This window comes from Protomyctophum bolini (genome assembly GCF_963924005.1).
Source record: "Protomyctophum bolini genome assembly, chromosome: 13".
In the NCBI taxonomy this organism is placed as follows: Eukaryota; Metazoa; Chordata; class Actinopteri; order Myctophiformes; family Myctophidae; genus Protomyctophum; species Protomyctophum bolini.
The window spans coordinates 33,253,260-33,276,216 of NC_137874.1; the positions used below are offsets into that span (position 1 = coordinate 33,253,260).

The following is a 22,957-nucleotide window of genomic DNA, read 5'->3' on the forward strand; positions in this document are numbered from 1 at the left end:
ATCATGTGGTGACACACGTTAGTGGTCTGTAGAACGCAGCCCCTTGCATCATGTGGTGACACACGTTAGTGGTCTGTAGAACGCAGCCCCTTGCATCATGTGGTGACACACGTTAGTGGTCTGTAGAACGCAGCCCCTTGCATCATGTGGTGACACACGTTAGTGGTCTGTAGAACGCAGCCCGTTGCATCATGTGGTGACACACGTTAGTGGTCTGTAGAACGCAGCCCGTTGCATCATGTGGTGACACACGTTAGTGGTCTGTAGAACGCAGCCCCTTGCATCATGTGGTGACACACGTTAGTGGTCTGTAGAACGCAGCCCCTTGCATCATGTGGTGACACACGTTAGTGGTCTGTAGAACGCAGCCCCTTGCATCATGTGGTGACACACGTTAGTGGTCTGTAGAACGCAGCCCGTTGCATCATGTGGTGACACACGTTAGTGGTCTGTAGAACGCAGCCCGTTGCATCATGTGGTGACACACGTTAGTGGTCTGTAGAACGCAGCCCCTTGCATCATGTGGTGACACACGTTAGTGGTCTGTAGAACGCAGCCCCTTGCATCATGTGGTGACACATGGCCGTGAGGGGCGAGAGATGTCTGCTTCAGCAAGCACTTTTTGACTCTCTCTCTCTGAGGGATGCAATTTAAACATGGCTGTGAGCAACTGAGCCTCATGAAAGGACACAAATAATGGAGTCCCCAGCAGAGAGAGAGAGAGAGAGAGGGAGGGAGGGAGGGGGGGGGGGGGGACCAGGGTTGCCATGTCTGCTTATTATAAGAGACTTTGGACTTGTTTTTCTATAAAGTTGCGTGTAAATATATGGGTAGCCTATAGCTGGGGGCTGCATTTTTCTTCTCCTTTGGGATCGTTTCTGAAGTGAATAGTTGCTTATTTGGGCGTGCTTCCTGAGTGTTGTTTAAACCGGTGGTGCTCAAAAAAGAAAAAAAACAATCAAGGACCCCCAAATTAATATGTTAATATTGTCCACGTATTGTGTTGCTTGAGTGTTTCAAAGATTATTATTATAATGTTTTGTTAATAGCCGACGCATATAACAGGCTTAACTCATTTTGGGGTGGGAACCCCTTTTGGTGTTTCAAGCATTATGTTATAATTTAGCTATTGAAAAATAGCAGATCTACAAGCTCATAGACGAGCTTGCTACGAGCTACGAGCTTGCTATTTTTTGAAATATCGTGAGAATATTTATTTCAGAAAACTGGAGGATTTAGAAGATTTTTTTTAATTTATTTCGAGGTCAGGCCTAAATGGCTTAAAGCACTTGCGTGTTAGTGGCTTTTTTGGGGGGATTGTTTAGCTACAGACCCATGGCTGCTTGTTTCTCCCCTATAGCAACACCGCTGGCCCAGCCAGGGACCACGCGATGCAGGAGGAAACGCTTCCTCCTGCACACCTAGAGACCGTTAACGCGGAGGCATGGGGAGCCTGCCAGACAGCACATGTCAGGCTTTACGAGGTGTGTGCATGGAGGGAGGTAAGTGGGGGGGGGGGCTGTCGTCTCAGCGGGGATAAACATGAAAACAAAATGGCCACCACCTCCACCTTCATTTACCCCCACCTTCCCCCACCCCCCCCGTTATTCCTTGCATGTGTGAGAGCGTTCACCGGCTCCTCTCTCTCTCTCTCTGCCTCTCTCGACAGAAGCAGAGACTAGGTTGTGTGTACGTTTCATTGAATCCAGGAGGTTTGTTTTAATTCGTCTCCACAGGTACAAGCAGTGAAATGTGGATGTGCGTGGAGTATTTTATCGTGTGCATACTCCGTTTTCAAACTCGGTTTTCTGAAAAAAAAACTTAAATGATGCTATTTCAGTGGTGCTCAAACTTATTTCGTGTCAAGGACCCCCAACAACATTATATGAAATTTGGCTGCGGAACACCATCTGGAAATATTTTCTTTTCCGGAGACCCATTATTATTGAATGAGTTAATGAGCATTAAAATAAAACGATGAATGTGTTTTGCGGTTTCTGTCTACTCACCTCTGCTTGGAAGCCCTTGAGCAACGGAGCTACCTGCTTACGCAGATCCTGCAGAAAACACAGAGAGAGAAAAACAATGTTGTGGTCAATGTGCCTCTCCAGGGAAATGTGTCACGCCGTGAGAGACTAAACATGTCACAACAACGACAGCGTCCTCTCCTTCACCTCCGATGCCAGAGCGCTGCATCTCGTGCGGAGGAAACCGCAACACTGTATGCATGTAAATTATGAGGCCAGTTTATTTTTCCATGATATTCACAAGGCAAGAAAGACCTGGCTGTTATATAATTGGGAAGGAAAAAAAACCCAGCAACAACAACAACAAATTCAAATTGAAACGACCTAAATATTTCAAGCTCACAAATTCATGCGTCTACACATACAGTATCAGCTTTGAAAACCTATCAAATAATTATCTTCAGTTACTTCTCCCTTGATGAAGAGAGAACAAGCTGCGAGAGATGCTCCTCGCTCATCGTCAGGTATAAATAGTTACCTTGCTCTATTATCAGAATATGACTAATAATTGTAAGAATAAAAGTGATTATATACAGTATGCACTCTGGTGTGTGCAGCATTCGTAGTTATCCTCACACAAACAATGTACTAAATGTTAAAGCAGTGTGGTGTTCATCTCTGCTGCTGAAAGAGCATCCATACATTATGCTCGCTGTTTGAGGATCGCTGTCCTACGGTATTAGTACTAGAACACATTCTACTGTGTGTTACTGTTCCCTAGTACATGTACATTCAACTGTACTGGAACACGTTCTACTGTGTGTTGCTTACTGTATTTATTATAGTACATGTACATTCAACTGTACTGGAACATGTTCTACTGTGTGTTGCCTACTGTATTAGTAATATGCACATGCAACAGTACTAGCGCACGTTCTGCCAGAACGAGGAGAAAATGTAACGACACTGCAAACCATGCAACAGCGACTCTGTCTGTCTGTGCATTAATTCATGTTGGAAAACGAGGCCCGCTGGTGCTCGGAAAATACTGGCCGGCTATGCCTGTAAAAAAAAGGAAGAGAGCTAGAGCGAGAGTGAGAACGAGAGAGAGAGAGAGAGAGAGAGGGGGGGGGGGGAGGGGGATAGAGAGAGAAAGTGCGTGGAGAGAACCTCCTCAAACGCTCGACAGGGGATGAAAATGAAAGCTAATGTGAATTGACATGACGATAAACAGGGACGTTATGAGCGCTGCCGCTCGCGGCAGCGATGGGCCTCATCTTGTGGCACCTACAAAGAGCCAATTGCCTCGCCGCCTGCGCACGCTAAAGGCGATCTGATTACGGCCCCGCTCTCAATGCGGCCTTTCATTTGGGGGGCCAGGCCAGAGCCATGTTTGATCCTTGAAAATGTCATTAAAAAAAAAAAAGACGCCCCCCCCCCAACCACCACCACCACCCCACCAAATTCATCTCAGCTGGACTAAATAAGGCCTTTTTACATGAGGCCGGCACTCCGAGGAATGTCAGGCATGCCCGGCGGACGCGGCCCTGAACCGACCACTGAACGCCAGTTAGAAAGGACTGGAGCGCCATTGTTTCCATCGCATCTCTGATGGCTTTAAAAGCTACCGCCCCAATGATCCACCGATTAAATCCACCGCTTCCAATTTGTCTCCCGATAATGCTTTCAACGTCTTTATGAATCATATACTGTACACATCGCTAGAGAAGGGTTTCTCAGAGTGGGTGCCGTGACGCAAGTCCAGAATGCTTTGATAATATTATTTTGGAACGTATCGCTTCAGTTTAAACTCTCCCACTGAGATTTTTTTGTCTAATATACGTTTAATGTATGTAAAAATGGCCGTCTAAAAATAGGCTTAGATTAGACGTTGAAACGTCGTTGTTTCAACGTCTATATATTATAGACTTAGACATACGAGTATGTTAATACAACTTGGTTGTATTTGGTCTCCATGCTATGGGGACAAATAAGATTGTGTCAAACAGTGGTCACGTCTCACCTACTGTAGACACAGGATCTGAACATTAATTATTATATTTTTTTATGGAGGGACAGACAGCAGGCTGACAGGAAATGGGGAGAGAGATGGGGGAGTGACATGCAGTAAAGGCCGTCGGGATCGGGAGTCGAACCCGCGGCACACTGCCAGACTGGATTACCAGCCAAGGTGCCTGGACCGCTGCGCCACGGCCCATGAGGCCCTGAACATGAATTCTGACCTGATTGTCACGATTACATTTATGCCCTGAGCAAGCAGGCAGGAGGCTCTATTAGCTCAATGGCAAAACAAGTCAGCACTTGTGCAGGAGGAAACAGGGTTTAAATCCGGGGTAGAAGAGGAAAGTTAAAGTGCAGCTTTAAGCACTTAGACCGTATACGTAGTAACGGACCCAATTATGTCTGTATTTTGTTCGTTATTTTCCGAGCTACACCAAATCTCTTTGCCGTGGTCCGTGGATGAAAGAGCAAAGTTACAGGGGTGCCCTGAGCCAACCACTACTGACTGCTCTAGAAGAGAACCTTTAAGTTACAGGGGTGCCCTGAGCCAACCACTACTGACTGCTCTAGAAGAGAACCTTTAAGTTACAGGGGTGCCCTGACCCAACCACTACTGACTGCTCTAGAAGAGAACCTTTAAGATACAGGGGTGCCCTGACCCAACCACTACTGACTGCTCTAGAAGAGAACCTTTAAGTTACAGGGGTGCCCTGAGCCAACCACTACTGACTGCTCTAGAAGAGAACCTTTAAGTTACAGGGGTGCCCTGACCCAACCACTACTGACTGCTCTAGAAGATAACCTTTAAGTTACAGGGGTGCCCTGAGCCAACCACTACTGACTGCTCTAGAAGAGAACCTTTATGTTACAGGGATGCCCTGAGCCAACCACTACTGACTGCTCTAGAAGAGAACCTTTAAGTTACAGGGGTGCCCTGAGCCAACCACTGCTGACTGCTCTAGAAGAGAACCTTTAAGTTACAGGGGTGCCCTGAGCCAACCACTACTGACTGCTCTAGAAGAGAACCTTTAAGTTACAGGGGTGCCCTGAGCCAACCACTACTGACTGCTCTAGAAGAGAACCTTTCGCCAACCGCTGTACTATTCAGTAGTAGAGCATCCATGTGCTTTTGAGGATTTTTTTTGCTCGAGAGTTGTTGAGTGATGCTTCTGTCTGCACAACGCTATGCAGCTGTGGACACTGTATGGTGTGCTTAGCAAGCTTATGCTAATCGGAGTTAAACGCGTAATCCCTCGGCTGTGCTGGAGGCCGATCTACAAGCTCACGGCGAGTTGTGACCTTGTACATCTGCTATTTTTCGTATGTGTCTGAACATATTTGAACATTTTGTTTTTCTTTCATATTTTCATCTACTGTATAATGTCATGCCCAAAATAGGACCGGTAGGTTGAAACCAGTGCACATGGATTTGGCTGCAGATTCCAATCTGGTGCCAGGGACCACGAAGAAGAGATTTGTTTTTAAGCTTAATTATATTCAACAATGTCCAAACTTTTTCAAGAATGCCGTGAGCTTGCATATCTGCTATTTTTAAATAGCCGACGTTTGAAATAACAGTGGTTACCACTATTGTGACGCTATATCAACTAATTGTGCTGGGGGACCCCCCCCTGACGTTCGTTCTGAGAAGGAACAGCACGTCACTGAGTTAAGCCAGGCGTGGTGTACAGTTAACCACGGTTTGGACTTTAAGCCTCGCTTCCCAGAGAGAGAGAGAGAGAGAGAGAGAGAGAGAGAGAGAGAGAGAGAGAGAGAGAGAGAGAGAGGGAGAGAGAGACAGAGAGGGAGAGGGAGAGGGAGAGGGAGAAGGGGGGTGTTTGTGGGGGGTTTAGGCAGAGCAGCTGGGGCTGGCTGATGTGCTGTCAGCGCCGTGTGCTACTGTACTACTGACATGTGTGGAAGCTGTGCTGTGGAGGGCCCGAGCAGAGAGAGAGAGAGAGAGAGAGACCACCACCACCACGTGACGAGGAGGAAACATCCCATCCAAACATCTGGTTTTCTACATAACTCGGCCCCAGCCAACACAACACAACTCCCTCCCTGGCGGGTCTCTGTCTCTGCTCGGCGGGAACGGCAGCTCCGGCCCGGCACGCACTTGTGCGTGCACGCACACACACACACACACACACACACACACACACGCACACACACACGTCCGCACTATTCTTGTGCGGACGTCGACGTTTCATGGACAGCGTTCTTTTTTATGGCTGTGATTTTTACAAAGAAACGTTTTTATTTTCCCACGCCACAGGAAAGGTGACGAGGCAATTTCGACTAGCCACTGATGAAGGCTGTCGGTGTGGCCGAAACTTCCGTCACATTTTTCCTGAGCGATGGATTTTTTTCCCCCTTACTGTACATCCTAAAGCTCGTGTCAGCTTGTAGATCTGACATTTTTCGGTGCATGACACCAGCGCAGAACTACGTATAAAAGCATGCTTTAATTCCAACCCCAAACCCCTAAACCTATAACCTCTAAAATGACCAATTCCTAACCCTATAACCTGAATCTTTTCTCCCTATTTGTAAACCTAACTGTGAAAATCTTTTTCACAACCATAAAACAACCGTTACTCTTGTTGAGGACCGCAGGAAAGACGTCTCACAATGTCCAAGAACGCACGCACGCACGCACGCACACACGCACACACGCACGCACACATGCAGCTCTGCAAATGCGATTGGACGGCTGGTGGATTGATGCCGAGGGAAGAGCAGTCCTCCTCAGACTTCATCTTCACATGTCTGTCTGACGGACGGATGAATGATGGCGCTGAAAAACGTAACCATGAGCCACATGAGCAATAAAAGAGTCCACGCTACACTGCTTCTACCTTCCTCGCAGAGGGATTCCAGCGTGTGTGCGTGCATTCGTGTGTCTGTGTGTGTGTGTGCGCGTGCGTGCGTGCGTGTGTGTGTGTCTGTGTGTGTGACTGTATACTTGTAGGCCAAATGTCTTCACAAGTATAGTAGAATGTGACTGAAACTGACATCCTGAGGATGATTCACCTGGTCCTTACAAGCTTCATGGCCAATAAAAAGGGGGTTAGGAGTACACTTTTAAATCAGTGGTTTCCAAAGTGGGGTCCAGGGACCCCCGTGCAGGGGTCCTTGAGGGAGTTCCAGGGGGTCGCCAGCTAAATGATAGTTTGGAACCAAATGGACCCTTATGGATCTGTAACCCTGAGAGTGTACAAATGGAACCACTTGCACACAGTTAAATTAACATTGATATTACAATATAAATTGGGGGTCTCAGAGATAGAAATGCCATTAAATGGGGTTCCGTAGCCTAATTCATGTCAAACTGGGGGTCCTTGAAATTAAACGGGTTGAGAATCACTGAATCACATCTTCTCTTATGGGGGTCCCTGGCATATCATTTCAAATAGGGGTCCGTGGGCTGATAACTGTCAATTTGGGGGTCCTTGACATGAAAAAGTTTGGGAAGCACTGCTTTACAAGCTTCATGGCTAAACAAAAACACACCCGTGTGAACTGAGTGGTGCAACTCCCTCGACGTCCTCACAAATTTAGTAATAGTGTGTCTGCGTGTGCACGTGCGTGCATGTAAAGGTTTAAGGTTTGTCAGGGTTGATGTCTGGGGCGGGCGAGCAGGGACATGACTGAGGAGAGAGAGAGAGGTGACATTGACATGCTGTCAGCTGTGACCAGTCTCCCACGGTGAGCTGGGATGAAAACCTCTTATCTCCAGATTTTTTTTGATTTCTGCTTTTTGTGATTTTTGTGTGACTACAGCGTCACACACAAGCATCAAAAGTATAGCAGATCTACAAGCTCGAAATGTGGTGCGAAGCGACACGTTTGATCTGCTACTTTTGATGTTTTGGAATTTGAATCCTGAAAAGTAACAGTTTTGGACATACGATGTTTCCACCCGACAGAGACGATATCTGAACGCTGCTACGCTACAGTCTACAGTCTGGCGTGTGTGAGTGTGCATGCGTGTGTGTGTGTGTGTATCTTGCTACCTTCATGTTCAAGCTGACCTCACAGCAAAACTCCTCTACAAGCTCATACAGTGTGACAGGCTGTGAGCTTGTAGATCGCCTATACTTTCAAAATAATGTGGGAATCGTTTGAACACTTGAAGACAGTGCTGCATTATGTAACTCTCCTCTTCTATTCCGGATTTGAACCCGATTTGTGCTGAAATAGTTTTAGCCGTAGAGCCAAATAGAGCCTGTCAGCTTGCTCAGGGGGATGAATTGAATCTTGACCATCAGGTCTGCAATATTAATGATAAATCCTGTGTCTAAGTGAGACATGACCTTCTAAATGTCTCCATAGAGGAGCAGGGAGACAAAATACAAGTACAAGTTATATTGATGCATACCGGTACTCTAACTGTTAGAGTACCGGTATGCATCAATATAACTTGTACTTGTAATGTTGTAACAACCTGTACAGTATGTTAGAGTCTAACATACTGTACAGGTTGTTACATTACATTTTATTCATGATAAAAAAACAATGTGACACAGTGCCGCTTTAAGTGGTGAAAACTAGGGTTAGGATTAAGTTATGGCAATTAAGTTTTAGGGGTAAGGTTGTAGTTAAATGCAGGCTAGACGTGTGTGGGGGGGAAATTACAATGGAAGTATGGTAGAGAGAGAGAGAGAGAGAGAGAGGTACAAGGCAGTTTGTACGACATCACTAGGGGAACTTCCTGTCCTGGAGAAAAGCCCAGAACTCCAGGGCAGCGAGCCTGGAGGTCCCCTCACGCACACGCATACACAGTCACACAGTCACACACACACACACACACACACACACACACACAGAGAGAGAGAGACACACACACACGCACACAGAGAGAGACACACACACACACACACACACACACACACACACACACAGCTCTCCTCCGCTGAATGCTAGCGGCTCAACAGGAATAGTGTTTTTATTTGCAGATACAGTACCGCTTCAACGTAGCCGGTCACCATGGTGACGCCCGACCCCAGACAGAGTGAAGCATTCAGAGGTCTTTTTGTTTGAAGTCACAGTCCCCTGGTTCCCTCCTAAACACTCTCTGCTCTCCTCAATCTCTCCTCTCCCCTCCTCCAAAATGGTAAATGGTGCATCTATATAGCACATTTATCCGAGGCGCTTTACATACTGTAGACTGTGCATTACACACACACACACACACACACACACACACACACACACACACACACACACACACACACACACACACACACACACACACACACACACACACACACACACACACACACACACACACACACACACACACACACACACACACACACACACACACACACACACACACACACACACACACACAACCTAAGGAGGACGAAACCATTCATAGCACCTCCAACCTGCACATCCGGGAGCAATTACAGGGGTTCAGAACTCAAAGACACGTCGACACTAACTCTGGCCTGGGGAGCCTCGGGATCCAACAGGGAACTGTGGGGTTCCTATCTGACTGCTCTACCGGCCACTCTACCCCCCTGAGGTCCCTGCCTTCTCTTCTCCTCTCCTCTCCCTATATGCCAGGCAAGGACACAGACAAAACCTCTTTTCACATTCAGCTCCCCCCCCCCCCGCCCTGTTTTGTAAAAACACCTTAATTTCCATGGCCGCTAAGTGCAGTCAGCGCTGCTCTCCAGTTTGCATGCATTACGACACATTGTGAGCTTGCAGATCGGCTATTTTCAAATGGCCGAAATGTATAATAGGGCTGAAGTGTACAGTATAATGTATGATTCGTAAAAAATAAAATAAAAAAATCTAAAAGTATCTAAAAACTTTTCAATCGAATGTATAGTGGAGTAAAAGCACAATGTTTGGATCCGAGGAAATACTCAAGCAAAGTACAAATACCTCAAAATGACATTCCATCCACTGACCACTGTTAAAGAACACCACAAAGCTGTACCAGACAGACGTAAATAGACCGAAACCCGTTGAGGATCTCAACGTCAGACTGAAGTGGATGCGACACACAGACGTCTGTGTGGAAGTGAACTTCACAGCTCCTGTTTTCCACTGTTTTCCTTTGTGTCGTCCCAGCCATGTGACTGCAGTGTCGCCACCTCACCTCACCCAGACACTTCACTGGTACACAACAAACCAGTGGTTTTCAAACTGTTTCGTCTCAAGGACAAGGACCCCCCCCCATTTTCATCCATTTAGAGTTAAAAACATTCACTTTGAAAGAATAATTATATATTCAAAGATTTGCGCCACATTTTTAAGATTTTTCAAAAATAGCAGACCTATACAAGCTCGTAGCGCGCCACTCGGTGGCGCGCTATGACAATGTTTTGTGCCAGGGAGACCCTGAGAGATTTATGTCAAATAATAAAAAATAAAAAGATTATTCAATGGTTTCCAAACATAATAGCAGGTGTACAGTACAAGCTTGCACATCTTGCACATCTGCTATTTGTGAATAGCCAACGTATACATGGATAAAGTTAACCTCTATGGGTCTGTAACTCTGAGAGGGTATACGAATGGAACCAGATGGACCTACAGGTATGGGTCTGTAACTCTGAGAGGGTATACGAATGGAACCAGATGGACCTACAGGTATGGGTCTGTAAATCTGAGATCTGATTATTTTGCACACTTGCATGGGGACTCGAACCTGCACCACCTCCGTGAACCACCTCCGTTAGGTGCCCGGACCGCTACGCCAGCGTTCCGGGCCCTAAACTGCAAAAAAAGTGTCTTAACACAACTGTTTTAACCCATGAGACCAGATTCTGTGTCTTCTAAATCATGACAGTTTTCTGAAAAACCTACGTTTCTATATCAGTGATTCTGCAAAGATTTGAGTTAAAAATGTTCACTGTGAAAGAATATTCAAAGAATTGCTGCAAAAATAGCTAAAGTTTAAAATAATCAAATTAAAACATCAAAAGGGGTTCCCGTCCTGATTGGGTTAACAGTCTACGCTGCCGTGGGCGTTGGCCAGATCGCTGTTCTCCAAACGCCGTGTCACCTTGTCACCGTGGCCGCCGTCACCGTGGGCGCCGACACCGGCGCGAGTCCCATTCGTCCTTACCCGTCAACCCTGGCTCTTTTTTAGCGTCGTGAAAATGATAACAGCCGAGGCTCTCCTACTGTATATACTCACTTCACACGCATAATGTCTGCCTCCTCCTCTGTCCCCCCAGACCTCCCCTCCTCCTCCTCCTCCTCCTCCTCAGCCACCCACGCTGCGTGTCGTCTCAGGACATTGAGCCAGCAGCTGATTCTGGAAGGAGCGAGAACCCTCCGAGGTCGATGTTTATGGTAATTATATTTGACATGGACATGGGCCATATTGAAGCGGTGTGCTTTTGAGAGTGTCTTTTTGAAGGATTGGAGCTGTAGGGTGGGGGGTTGGTGGGGGCCAGGGGGGCCTCTCTGACAGGTACCGGGGAGTGCGTTTCACAGGTTCACACCAGACCTGAGGGAGCGACAGACGTCACAATGGCATTGGACAAACCGGATGCAGTGTTTGAGTGTCCTAGCACACGTGCAGATAGATAGCAGAAACTCTACCGCCCGCTCCGTCGAGGCACACACAAACAAACAAGCCCTAATACCACCACTTTTACGGAACATGAATGATACAAACCAACAGACAACTACACAACCCTTTGTAGAGGGTTTATTTGTCACTCACTGATACAGGTACAGTACAGTGAAATTATCATGATGGCACTGGCAGAATGGCAGCACGCCCGGACCTTTCCTGGTGGCCTGCCGCCTATTGGCCTGCCTGTCATGGCGGCCCCCCTACAGTCGCGGCCCACCGGGAATATGCCCGGTATGCCCATCATTTCACTAAAAAAGGACCCCAACACTAGTTGCTACTGGCAGAAGGAAGACGATTATAGGACAATGGGTCCGTTGGTAGGCACGTAGACACAGGGATAGCCACAAAAAATATGTGCAAAGGGTCCAGATGTAAACGTCAGACGCTAACTATAGGCCATGAGTCAGCCTTCCAGAGGCTGGTGTGTTGCATGTAAACACAGCAAATGTCATTAGCAGGTTGTATCCCCAGACAGCTTGACTGGTTCCGTGGTTTGGGTGCCTAGCACCTCTCCATAACAACGCCTGCATGCTAGATTATTCTATCGTCTCTGGCAGGTGGGGACCTCATTATGTCCAAAACTGTTACTTTTTAGGATTCAAATTCCAAAAGTAACAGCTCTACACGCTCAAAGATAATGTGGCGTGACGCTGTAGTATAATGATAGATGGGTGACGATCTATACGAAAGAGCACAAGTTCTGATCTATGGAGCTGAGAGCTTTATGTTGCACTAATTCTTAAAAATAGTGCCCACAAAATACTTGGAATTTTGACACATCACAGTTTAGGATTGTAAAGCAGTGGGTAAAATTATCCCCCCCTATTGTTTTGTACTAGCATTCCTTCATGTGTTGTAGTATTCTGTGAATTTCCGTTATATCACAAATTCAAATGACATCTTCTTGCGATGTATGCTTATACTAAATACTAAAGAAGATACTTCTACTTCTATTTGTAACTGAGTGAGTCACTGTACAAATGCTACAAAAAACCCATACCGGTCCATTTGGTTACGCTTTACCCTCTCAGAGTTAAAATAACAACGAGGATTTCACTGTGTACCGTTATACCAGGCATTGTGGAAAAGCACAGAACATCCCAAATAAGACGAAAACCAGGATATGAGTCAGTATTCCAGTGACAAACACGTGTAAACACAGCCGATGGCATTAGCATGTGTCGTGGCTGTCCCTTCGACAGGGACAGGTTGTGTCACGTACACAACACACACACACACACACACACACACACACACACACACACACACACACACACACAGTACCCATGGAATAAAGCAAAAATAACATCTCAAGACTGAAAATGTAATGATGATGTTTTAGGCCGACCAGCTGAAGAAATCACAGATGGGCGGGAACCTCTTTTGGTGTTAGCATTATGTTATACTTTAGCTATTGAAAAATAGAAGATCTACAAGCTGGTGGCGCGCTACGAGCTTTCTGCTATTTTTGAAAAAATAGAAGAACGACTGACATAGAAACATAGCTTTTTCAGAAAACTGTCAGGATTTAGTAGACATTTTTAGAATCTGATCTCAGGTCAAAATGGGTTGCTTTCATGACATTTATGAGACCATTCGTGTTTCTGGATGATGCTTCTAAACTTGTATTCCATTGCTAGTTTGATCACTTCAAATACTCTTTCCTCTAACTAAATAACTAATGACCGGGAATAGCTGATCTACAAGCTCTTGTAGATCTGTTATTTTCAGTGCGCAGCATGCATTCACAGAAGACAAGACAAGTAAAAATAACTTCGGCCCAAACCTGCTAACTCCATTGGATCCTCAAACTATCTGCCAAACCAGCTAACTCCACCCATTTAGCCCTTTTTTTCTTTTTTTAAATAATTTTCATTATATCCTTTCATTGAATATCCTTCACATCTGTGTGTTGTTTAAAAAAATATTGAACCAATGAAAAGCGCCTTCGACAAAAAACCTCCCATTCCACTTCAGCCATTTGAAACAGACTTAGCATGTCAGCACAATAATTGCATTGTATGTAGACTAGTCATAGAACTTCATAGTACATAATGTACAGCATAGTACAATATGTATAGTTTATATGTATAGTGTCATTAAAAACAGTAGATATGTTCTAGTTACGTTCTTAGCTTACGCATGTTTCATGATAAATGCATTTTATATATGTGATGTATTCCTATGCTTTTTTGTTCTTGCTTAATGTAAGTCACTCTGGATTAAGAGCGTCTGCTACATTGTAAAATTGTATGGATGATTTTCATTTCCTGAAAAATGAACATTGTTGACCTGTTTTCATTCCTATGTTTTTCTCATTGCTCTCCCTCTCGCTGTCCCCTTTTTTATCTTTCTGTGGCTTGCACATAAACTCATTTTATACCCACTTCTTTAGGCCTTAAACACACATACTTTGTGTAACCTGCGATACTAAGAAAGCTATATGAAACGCTATGAAATTGATTCCGATTCTGATGAAATCTAGGGGCAAGACGCTTAATGTCTGCCTGGTATAAGCAAGTAAGTAGGTCAAAGTATCTCATTGTCCGCTTATTATCTGCTGAGCGACGCGGTAATTTAATTAATTTGGACGGTCGAAGCTCTGTCGAGTTGTATTACATTACTAGATCAATGGTTCCCAAGGGGATGGCACCCTTACCATTTGGTCCCGTTTGTACCACGTTTGAGCAGCACCTTATAGTTCTCGAACCTCCTGGACAATACATTCACATTTCTCTCAAAAACGTGCGTTTACAACTGCAGTGGATCTCTTGACATGCAACAAAAGTCTCCGATACTAATGGAGGTATCCGTTCCTGCATTTTGTATTTGGGGTCCTTGACATGAAAACGTCTGTGAACCACTTTATTAAATCGTCTCTGTAAAGTGTAAACCTCATGCAAATGGTAAATGGTGCATTTACATAGCGCACACACACACACACACACACACACACACACTCACGGGCACGCGTGCGTGCATGCACACACACACCTCGTGCACGGCGCACATGCGCACTAACTAACCTGCGCCCTCACCATATGGCCTTCTATTTTCTCAGACTTACAGGAACGTCGGAGCCGGTGGACGCTGTGACTGCATTAATTATCCCGGTAATTCACCCATTTCTTTCGCACATGTCAAATTAATATGCAAGAATGAATTCAACCTTGCATAATTAATTCCTCTCTTATCAAATAAAAGGAAAAGGATACTCTAAAGATGCTCACTTTGCTAGTAACGATGAGCGAAACACGTTTCAGAGAACAATTTCAGAGATTTTGGAGTTTATGTTTCTAACTCCAGCCATCTCTTTGCACCAAGCACTTTGACAAAAACCTCCTAACTCCACTTGAGTTGGATGTTTTTAATTTCCTGAAAAATGTGCCAATAAAAAACAACGTAATACTTCCTACGGTCAATATGAGTATCAAAGCAATATTTTAAATACTTTATATTAGCACGTGCATTCCATATACATTCCATATAGGGCTGGACCACACTTGGACATACAGTATGTCATCTTCAACTTGCGACGGGAGCAGTTCCTATATTGAGTGAAAGATTCCCTATTTATGAAAGAAATACAATATTTAGTAAGTTTATTTGTATAGGGCAAGCATAATGTCTTAAAGCACATTTGTCTTATCAGCCAGGGATCCTTGTGAAGGGAACCGTTAAGGGATCAGACCGTTAAATAGGGAATCGTTAAAATCCTGAAGGATCGTGACCCTAAAAACACCCCCGTCCCGTCCCCCTCCCCCCCTCCCCCCTCCACGTCAACATGACGGGAGCAGAGACCCCTGACACGGTGCCAATCATTGTATAATGATCTGACACCGGCTTTCACCTCCCCCCCCCCGCCCCTGCAAGGTGAAAACGCACTCCCGTCCTTTCTCCGCCGTCAGACAGACAGACCGACCCATACGCTGCACAATTAGGGACCCTCCCACTTCTGCACCGCAGTGTGTGTGTGTGTGTGTGGGGGGGTCAAAAGTCAGAGGCTATTAGGGGCCAGACACCCCAGAGGAGGGGCTCTTCTTCTTCCCCTATTAAGCCCCCCCCTCCCCTCCCCTCGCACTTCTGAAGTTTGAATATAATGCATTTGCACGTCAGACACGTGAGGCGGGATGTTTCTGTTATGCTTCGATGAGGGAAAGGGGGCGGGGCGCACCTGCGTTCTGCAGTGAGTGAAAGGTGACTGAAGGACCCACCTCCGCCCCACAGACCCCCCCAGACCCACCTCCGCCCCACAGCCAGCAGCCATCCCCACCCCACCCACTAATATCGCACGGACCGCGGGATATTAGTCTGGGGAGGCTCAGCTTGGATTTCATTTCCAGGGGGGGCGGGTTGAAACATTTTCTCTTTGACGCAATTGGTCAGAGCTACTGTCAGTCAAAGGTCTCAAGCATTGAAAGTCACTGTACCAAAGCCCGCCCATATTGCATAGTTGCATACCGTGCCCCGATTGGCCGCCCCATTTCTCTGGTGTAGGAAATGGGCGTACAATTGAGCCTCTCCAGACCGTAATCCGCCGGCAGGCAATTTATTTTTGCCAACGGCTGATTCGGTCTGGTTTATTAACCAGGCTAGGGTCTCCCGCCCCCCTCCCCAGGATGCTTGTCTGGGAACGAGGTCAGATTTCTCCCGCATAGTCCCGAACCACCCCGTCCCTGCGCGCATGCAGACACGCATGCACAAGCACACATACACTTTTATTCCTATACTTATGAGGACATCAATGTTTTAGGACGTTTTGGACTATTTTAACCCTGAGGCGACACCGATGTGCAACTATGAGTATAAATCAAAACACCAAAAGACTTAAACCTGACCTCTAAATGTCTAATCCGAACCCCTGAGCTCAACCCCAATCTTTTCCTAGATAGTCAGTGGTGCTCACAATGGTCTAATTCTCAAATTCTCTATACTAGCGGGAACATTGGCACTCACAAGTATAATAATATGAGTAACCCCCCCCCCCACACACACACACACACACACACACACACACACACACACACACACTGAAGCCCTCTCCCAGACCAATGCCCGGCAGCAGAAGGCCCCAGGGGGGGGTGGGCGGCGGGCTCGACAATGGAGGGCCGATAGGGGACTTGGGGACGCTTCCCCCAGCCCACCCACCCCAGCAGACTGCATGATCAATCACCACCTTCACTGAACACTGTCTGCCCACTCCCAGGGGAGAGAGAGAGAGAGAGAGAGAGAGAGGGTGAGAGAAGAGAAAGCATCAACTTTTCTGTTGCCATTAGTAGTGCTGAGCAGGAGGATGCAGGCTGGCAGTGGGGCGAACGACGCGCTATTTTTAGCCGTGGCTTCAGGAGAGGAACCTGCGATGCAGCCAGGCGCACTGCTTTCAAAGTGAAGGGCGAGCGTGTGTGTGCGCGCCTGTGTGTGTGTGTGTGTGTGTGTGTGTGTGTGTGTGTGTGTGTGTGCAGTGAGAACCACTCATTCATTTAAATGAGCAGTCCAGATTTTTCTGCTGTGTGCGCGTTGACTTTACACCACATACAGCATAGTTTGTTCCTGAGATGCGGGGCTCTGAAAATGAGGGCTTCTGGGTAAAAGTTTTTGGCCCAGACGTCCTCAATCGCAAAAAAAAACAAAAGACCCACTTTAAGTTGGACTGACGTAAAGCCGGATATTAGGTTATGCAAATTAAGGTAATGTAAGGACCCCCCTCCACACGCACGCACGCGCACACACACACACACACACACACACAGCACACCGAAATAGCCGATCTACAATCTCACAACGACCAGGAGGTCGGAGGAGCTATAGGATGCTCGTTGTCGTGAGCTTGTAGATCTGCTACTTTCCGGGGCCGGTCGAGCGAGCGACACCTCCGATCGGGCCAAGCACAATTTCAGGGTCGCGTCGAGCCCAAGCCAGGCTCGCTCCATCTAAATATACACAGCAATTTGTTACCGCTGGAGAAACCATCTGTTTTCTCCGGCAGCCGTGTGTCCTCGGAGGGCAGGGCAGCAGCACAGCTCTGACTCCCGCCAACAACATTAAACATCCATTACGGCCATCATCAGCTATGCAAGGACTTCAAATCGGCTATCGGGACGGACGTGTGTGTGTGTACCGCCGATGGTACACACATCGGCGGTACCGTGTGTGTGTGTGTATATACCGCCGACGGGCACGGCGACCACCGGCCTGTCCCGCCAGGGGAGTCGGGAAAGAAACATGGAGCTATTTTAATGTCTGATGATGCCAGTTGTCGGGGGGGGGGGGCTCGGTTCAGTCCCTTTCTCCAGCTGTAATGAGCCCTCAGTAGACAGGCCGTGTGACATGCTTTTTAATCAATGTTTAGGTGCTCTCGCGTGGCTTTAGTTCAATTTTTATTTAGTTCATTAAAACTAAAAAGTGCCAACGTGCAGGAAAGCACTTTGGTCCCTTGGTTGAAAGTGTAACAGCTTTATCTGTATAGGTTTTGTAAAATAAAATATGTAATAATAACAACAACAATAACTAGAAAGGGAGGAATAGGCTTGGAAATTCTTTGGTATTGGTCTTTATATTATGACTTCATCATTTGTGAAGTCACTCCTGTCTGAAGAAAAGGGACAGAAGAGACAGTGGAACACTGTCACACACATTAAAAGGAGCATTTGACTTGTTTTCTTTATATAATTTATATAACGTTTTTCCACTCTGTACATACAGTTTTTATTTTTTCCTGGAATTATAAACCGGTAGATGTTTTTTGTTGTTATTCTTCATGGCATGTCTATATGAATTGAAACAAGACTTTTGATGCTATCCCTTTTGGAATAAGTCTTTGACTGTGCTGTATTATGTCTAATAACCCATTTTGGGCGGGAACCCCTTTTGGTGCTTTAGCTATTGAAAAATAGCAGATCTACAAGCTCATAGTGCATAGAAACATAGCTTTTTCAGAAAACTGTCAGGATGTACCGTAGAAGACATTTTTTTAATCTGATCTCAGGTCAAAATGGGATAAACTATTCAATGAATCAAAAAAAAGCTTGCACAAAATAATGTCAGCTTTTAAACACGTTTAAACTTTAAACCTTCATTCTTCTTTGTTCCGGCATGCCACCACCATGTGTCAATTACAGTAAAATCAGCCGAGCTACACAGTACACGCTCACAGGCCTGCAGATGGGAAACATTTTCACAATGTGTCATGCGTGAAGAAATATAGGGCTTAAGTGGTTCAGATTTCTTTTTCTTTTTTTCCCTTTTTTAAATAAATGGAACCTCACCGCCCGCCGCGCCCGGTAGCATGGATTAAAAGTGGCTCATTGTGGTGGGTAGAGAGAGAGAGAGAGAGAGAGAGAGAGGTCATATTGACACTGCTGTTTGGAGACCATTAAAACCATAAAAAGGACCATTGCTAACGGAAAACTTGGTGTAAATCTTTCACCTCCACCTGCAGAGACCTTCCTGACCCAAGTGTGTGTGTGTGTGTGTGTGTGTGTGTGTGTGTGTGTGTGTCTCAGGGTGACTGAGTGGGGAGGACTGACTGCCAGCTCCTTTTCATGAAGGATTCGATTTATGATCTCATGACACCAAGTTGAGCTTATTCTTGGCATATAGAAGCCCGGCATGGTGTGTTTGGAGAAAAGACGTGCGTGTGTGTGTGTGTGTGTGTGTGTGTGTGTGTGTGTGTGTGTGTGTGTGTGTGTGTGTGTGTGTGTGTGTGTGTGTGCGTGTGTGCGTGCTCGTGTGGCTACAGGTTTTTTCTTTTTTTTTTTAAACCTTTGGACAAGGGTTATTTAGATTTGAATTAGCTGTAAGAACTGTTATAATACCGACTGTGTGTGCATGTGTGTGAGTGTATGTACGCACATGCATGTGTGCATTCACAATTATGTGCATGTGTGGCTCTCGATAAGAGCGTCTGCTAAATGGCTAAAGTGTGTGTGTGTGTGTGTGTGTGTGTGTGTGTGTGTGTGTGTGTGTGTGTAGAGTGAAAATATAGGGTACCAAGTGCAATTGCGACTCAGTTTTATACTCTAGAAGGACACCTCGAAAGTGATCATGTGGGATTATGGGAAACAGGCCTGGGCTCGGCGCGGAGAGACGCATCATCAGCCCACATCCACACTTTACATCAACCCACATCCACACACACTTTACATCAACCCACATCCACACACAATTTACATCAACCCACATCCACACTCACTTTACATCAACCCACATCCACACTCACTTTACACTCACATCAACCCACATCCACACACACTTTACACTCAGGACATCTGTGCCTGAAGCCCAAACCACACCAGTTGCTCAACTCCTTGCACCAAAACTGTTTTAAGGTCAACCACACCAATGCAGCTCCTTGAGTTGACTTCTAAAACTTGTTCTAGGTTGGTCGCTTTTGTTTTGTGGAGTGTAGTGTGTGTGTGTGTGTGTGTGTGTGTGTGTGTGTGGGGTGTGGGGGGGGGCTTAGCCCTGCTAGAGAGAGAGAGAGAGAGAGAGAGAGAGAGAGAGAGAGAGAGAGAGAGTCACGGCCCAGTAGAACAAACAGAGTAAACACATTAAAGTCACTCGTCACATCCACGCACAGCTGCATTCACAGACACTGACTCATTAGGCTCAGTAATGAGAGAGAGAGACAGAGAGAGAGAGAGAGAGAGAGAGAGAGACAGACACACAGAGAGAGAGAGGAGGGGAGGGCGGAGACTGAGGTGAGGACTTACAGTAGAGCCTTTATGGACACACCGTGTCCTCGTCTTGCACACAGCGGTCTGTCTGTCGGGAGGAAACCTCGCATGTCCAAACAAAACGGACACATTTCAGGACAACCTGTGTTCCCATTGGATGGATCCAGTGTGCCTGTTGTTGTATAGGCTAACAACAAGCTCTCTTGTTTAATACTTTCGGTTCACTATGAATTTGAATACAATAAATACAATTCACAGCCGATCTACAAGCTCACCACGAGCTTGTGAAGTGAGGGGCGCTCATATCATCGGAAACAACTACACCGTCATACATCATCTCATTCCAGCCAGTCACAATTTGCGTCCTCCTCACCTTCGTCTTCAATGTTTGTGTTTATGCAATGTTTGTGTTTGCACAAACACTCAAAGCTGGACACAGGAGGGGCCCGCAAAAACAGCATAACAGCTGAAATACAGAGATACTGTACAAGGTTTCTGCACGACAGCAACGCAGTCTAACCTTATACACTTGAGTCTAACAAAGAGCCCATATGTCTGCATTCCTCAACTAAACCCCCACCACACACACACACACACACACACACACACACACACACACAGTAGTAAATAATAGCATAGACAATCTGGTGTAACCTACTTGGGAAAAGTGCTGTGCTGCTGTTAAGAATAGAAAACCCTGATTACGAGTAGGCTACGGTGCACCTGCTTACAGTCCACTACACAGGCGTCGTACTGTAGTCTACTACAGTACTACAGACAGACAGACAGACAGACAGACAGACAGAGTAAAAGCTAAAATCTCGCTTACTAGTGGCTGGCTAAAGGAGTATACCTCACCCATTTTGTCAACCTTATCTTCCTAGAATTGGTATTTGGTCCTCACCAACACACATTATACAGGTTTCTGAACTGTCTGTCCACACAGCCGTCCTCCGAGACACAGAGGGAGAGGACATGTTTCTGAACTGTCTGTCCACACAGCTGTCCTCTGAGACACAGAGGGAGAGGACATGTTTCTGAACTGTCTGTCCACACAGCTGTCCTCTGAGACACAGAGGGAGAGGACATGTTTCTGCACTGTCTGTCCACACAGCTGTCCTCTGAGACACAGAGGGAGAGGACAGGTTTCTGAACTGTCTGTCCACACAGCCGTCCTCTGAGACACAGAGGGAGAGGACAGGTTTCTGAACTGTCTGTCCACACAGCCGTCCTCTGAGACACAGAGGGAGAGGACAGGTTTCTGAACTGTCTGTCCACACAGAGTGACTTCCAATTTCTGCCATAAATAATCATTGTGTTATTATCTCATCCATGTGGCGTGGTCGTCAGGTCAGCACATCCCAGTATTGCAATGGGAGAATATTGATGCCGCTGTGATATAATAACCGCGTCCACAATATCCTTTCTTATAGGTTCACCATCACGGGGTATCACTCACTGTGCAGCCCCTCTGCCCCCATTCATCCCACGGAAGAGAGTTTAAGTCCAGAAGGGGTGTGTGTGTGTGTGTGTGTGTGTGTGTGTGTGTGTGTGTGTGTGTACAGATATTGTGATTGATATCACAATATTTGTGGAAAATATCCCATCATAACAATCCCAAGGGGCCTCTGGGTTTGGTCTCTCATTTCTCTGGGTGGCCTCGCTGCCGTTGGACCTCTGCTGCATGGCGGCATGCAGGCGCACAGGGAAACCATCAGCGTGTTACTGAAACCCTCCGACGGTGACGTTGACACTCACAATGTCACCGCGTATGTGAGGTATTTGGGCCTTTATACAACGAGCTACAAACAGTGACCCTTTTACGTGATATTAAAAAAATTGCATAAGCTTACGATCTACAACATATGGCGACATGTATAAAATAAGGCTTAAGGGATTCGATCCAGGGAAAAGACAACACCTTTGCCATAACATATTACAATATGCAAAATCCCAGACGATATATAGTATACGTACATACATAAATATGCAGGGGTTTTTTTCTCTTTTCATATTGTTCCCATGGCATCATCTGTCGCATGTAAACCTACAAGCTCAAAATGCCTCGTTTCGAGCTTGTGGTTCCGCAACTATTGGTGCTTTCGTGTGACACTATGCCGACGATATACTGTACAACATACACGTATGCGCACTTGCACGCACGCACACACACACACACACACACACACACACACACACACACACACACACACAACACACACGCGCACACACACGTCTGCTCCGTGTGGCAGGGCGGTGACGAGGCAGGGACGAGGCCTGTGGTCTGCGCTTCACACTCTCGCAGGGAACGTCGGCCCACATTCACGTGAATAGTAATGAAGGCGAGTGCCGCGTGAACATGCACAGACGAGAGAGAGAGAGAGAGCGAGAGAGGGGGGGGGGGGGGAGAGATGACGGTTAAGTGCCCCCTGGTACCACACCGCTTCTTTTTCCAGCTCGACTTGAGAGACCGAGCTGAACCTCAGACATGGAAAACAGGCGCTAGTTCTTGAAAAGTCCAGGGAGTTGGCAAAGACATGCAGACACGGAGGATAGTTATTATTCACATGCACGCACGCAACCACGCACACACACACACACACACACACACACACACACGGTGACTTTTTGTCGGGGCCACCCAGGAGGCCCTCCTAATGGCCCGGTGGTTCATGCTAATGGTT

At 46.4% G+C, this 22,957-nt stretch overlaps 1 protein-coding gene across 1 annotated transcript in view; it reads right to left on the reverse strand.

The window, feature by feature from the left end:
• Positions 1-22,957, reverse strand: part of cux1a (cut-like homeobox 1a) — a 252,591-nt gene that overhangs the window by 126,860 nt on the left and 102,774 nt on the right. The window contains 1 exon segment of the mRNA XM_080780448.1: positions 2,010-2,057. Within this exon segment, the coding sequence (XP_080636574.1) occupies positions 2,010-2,057 (48 nt within the window).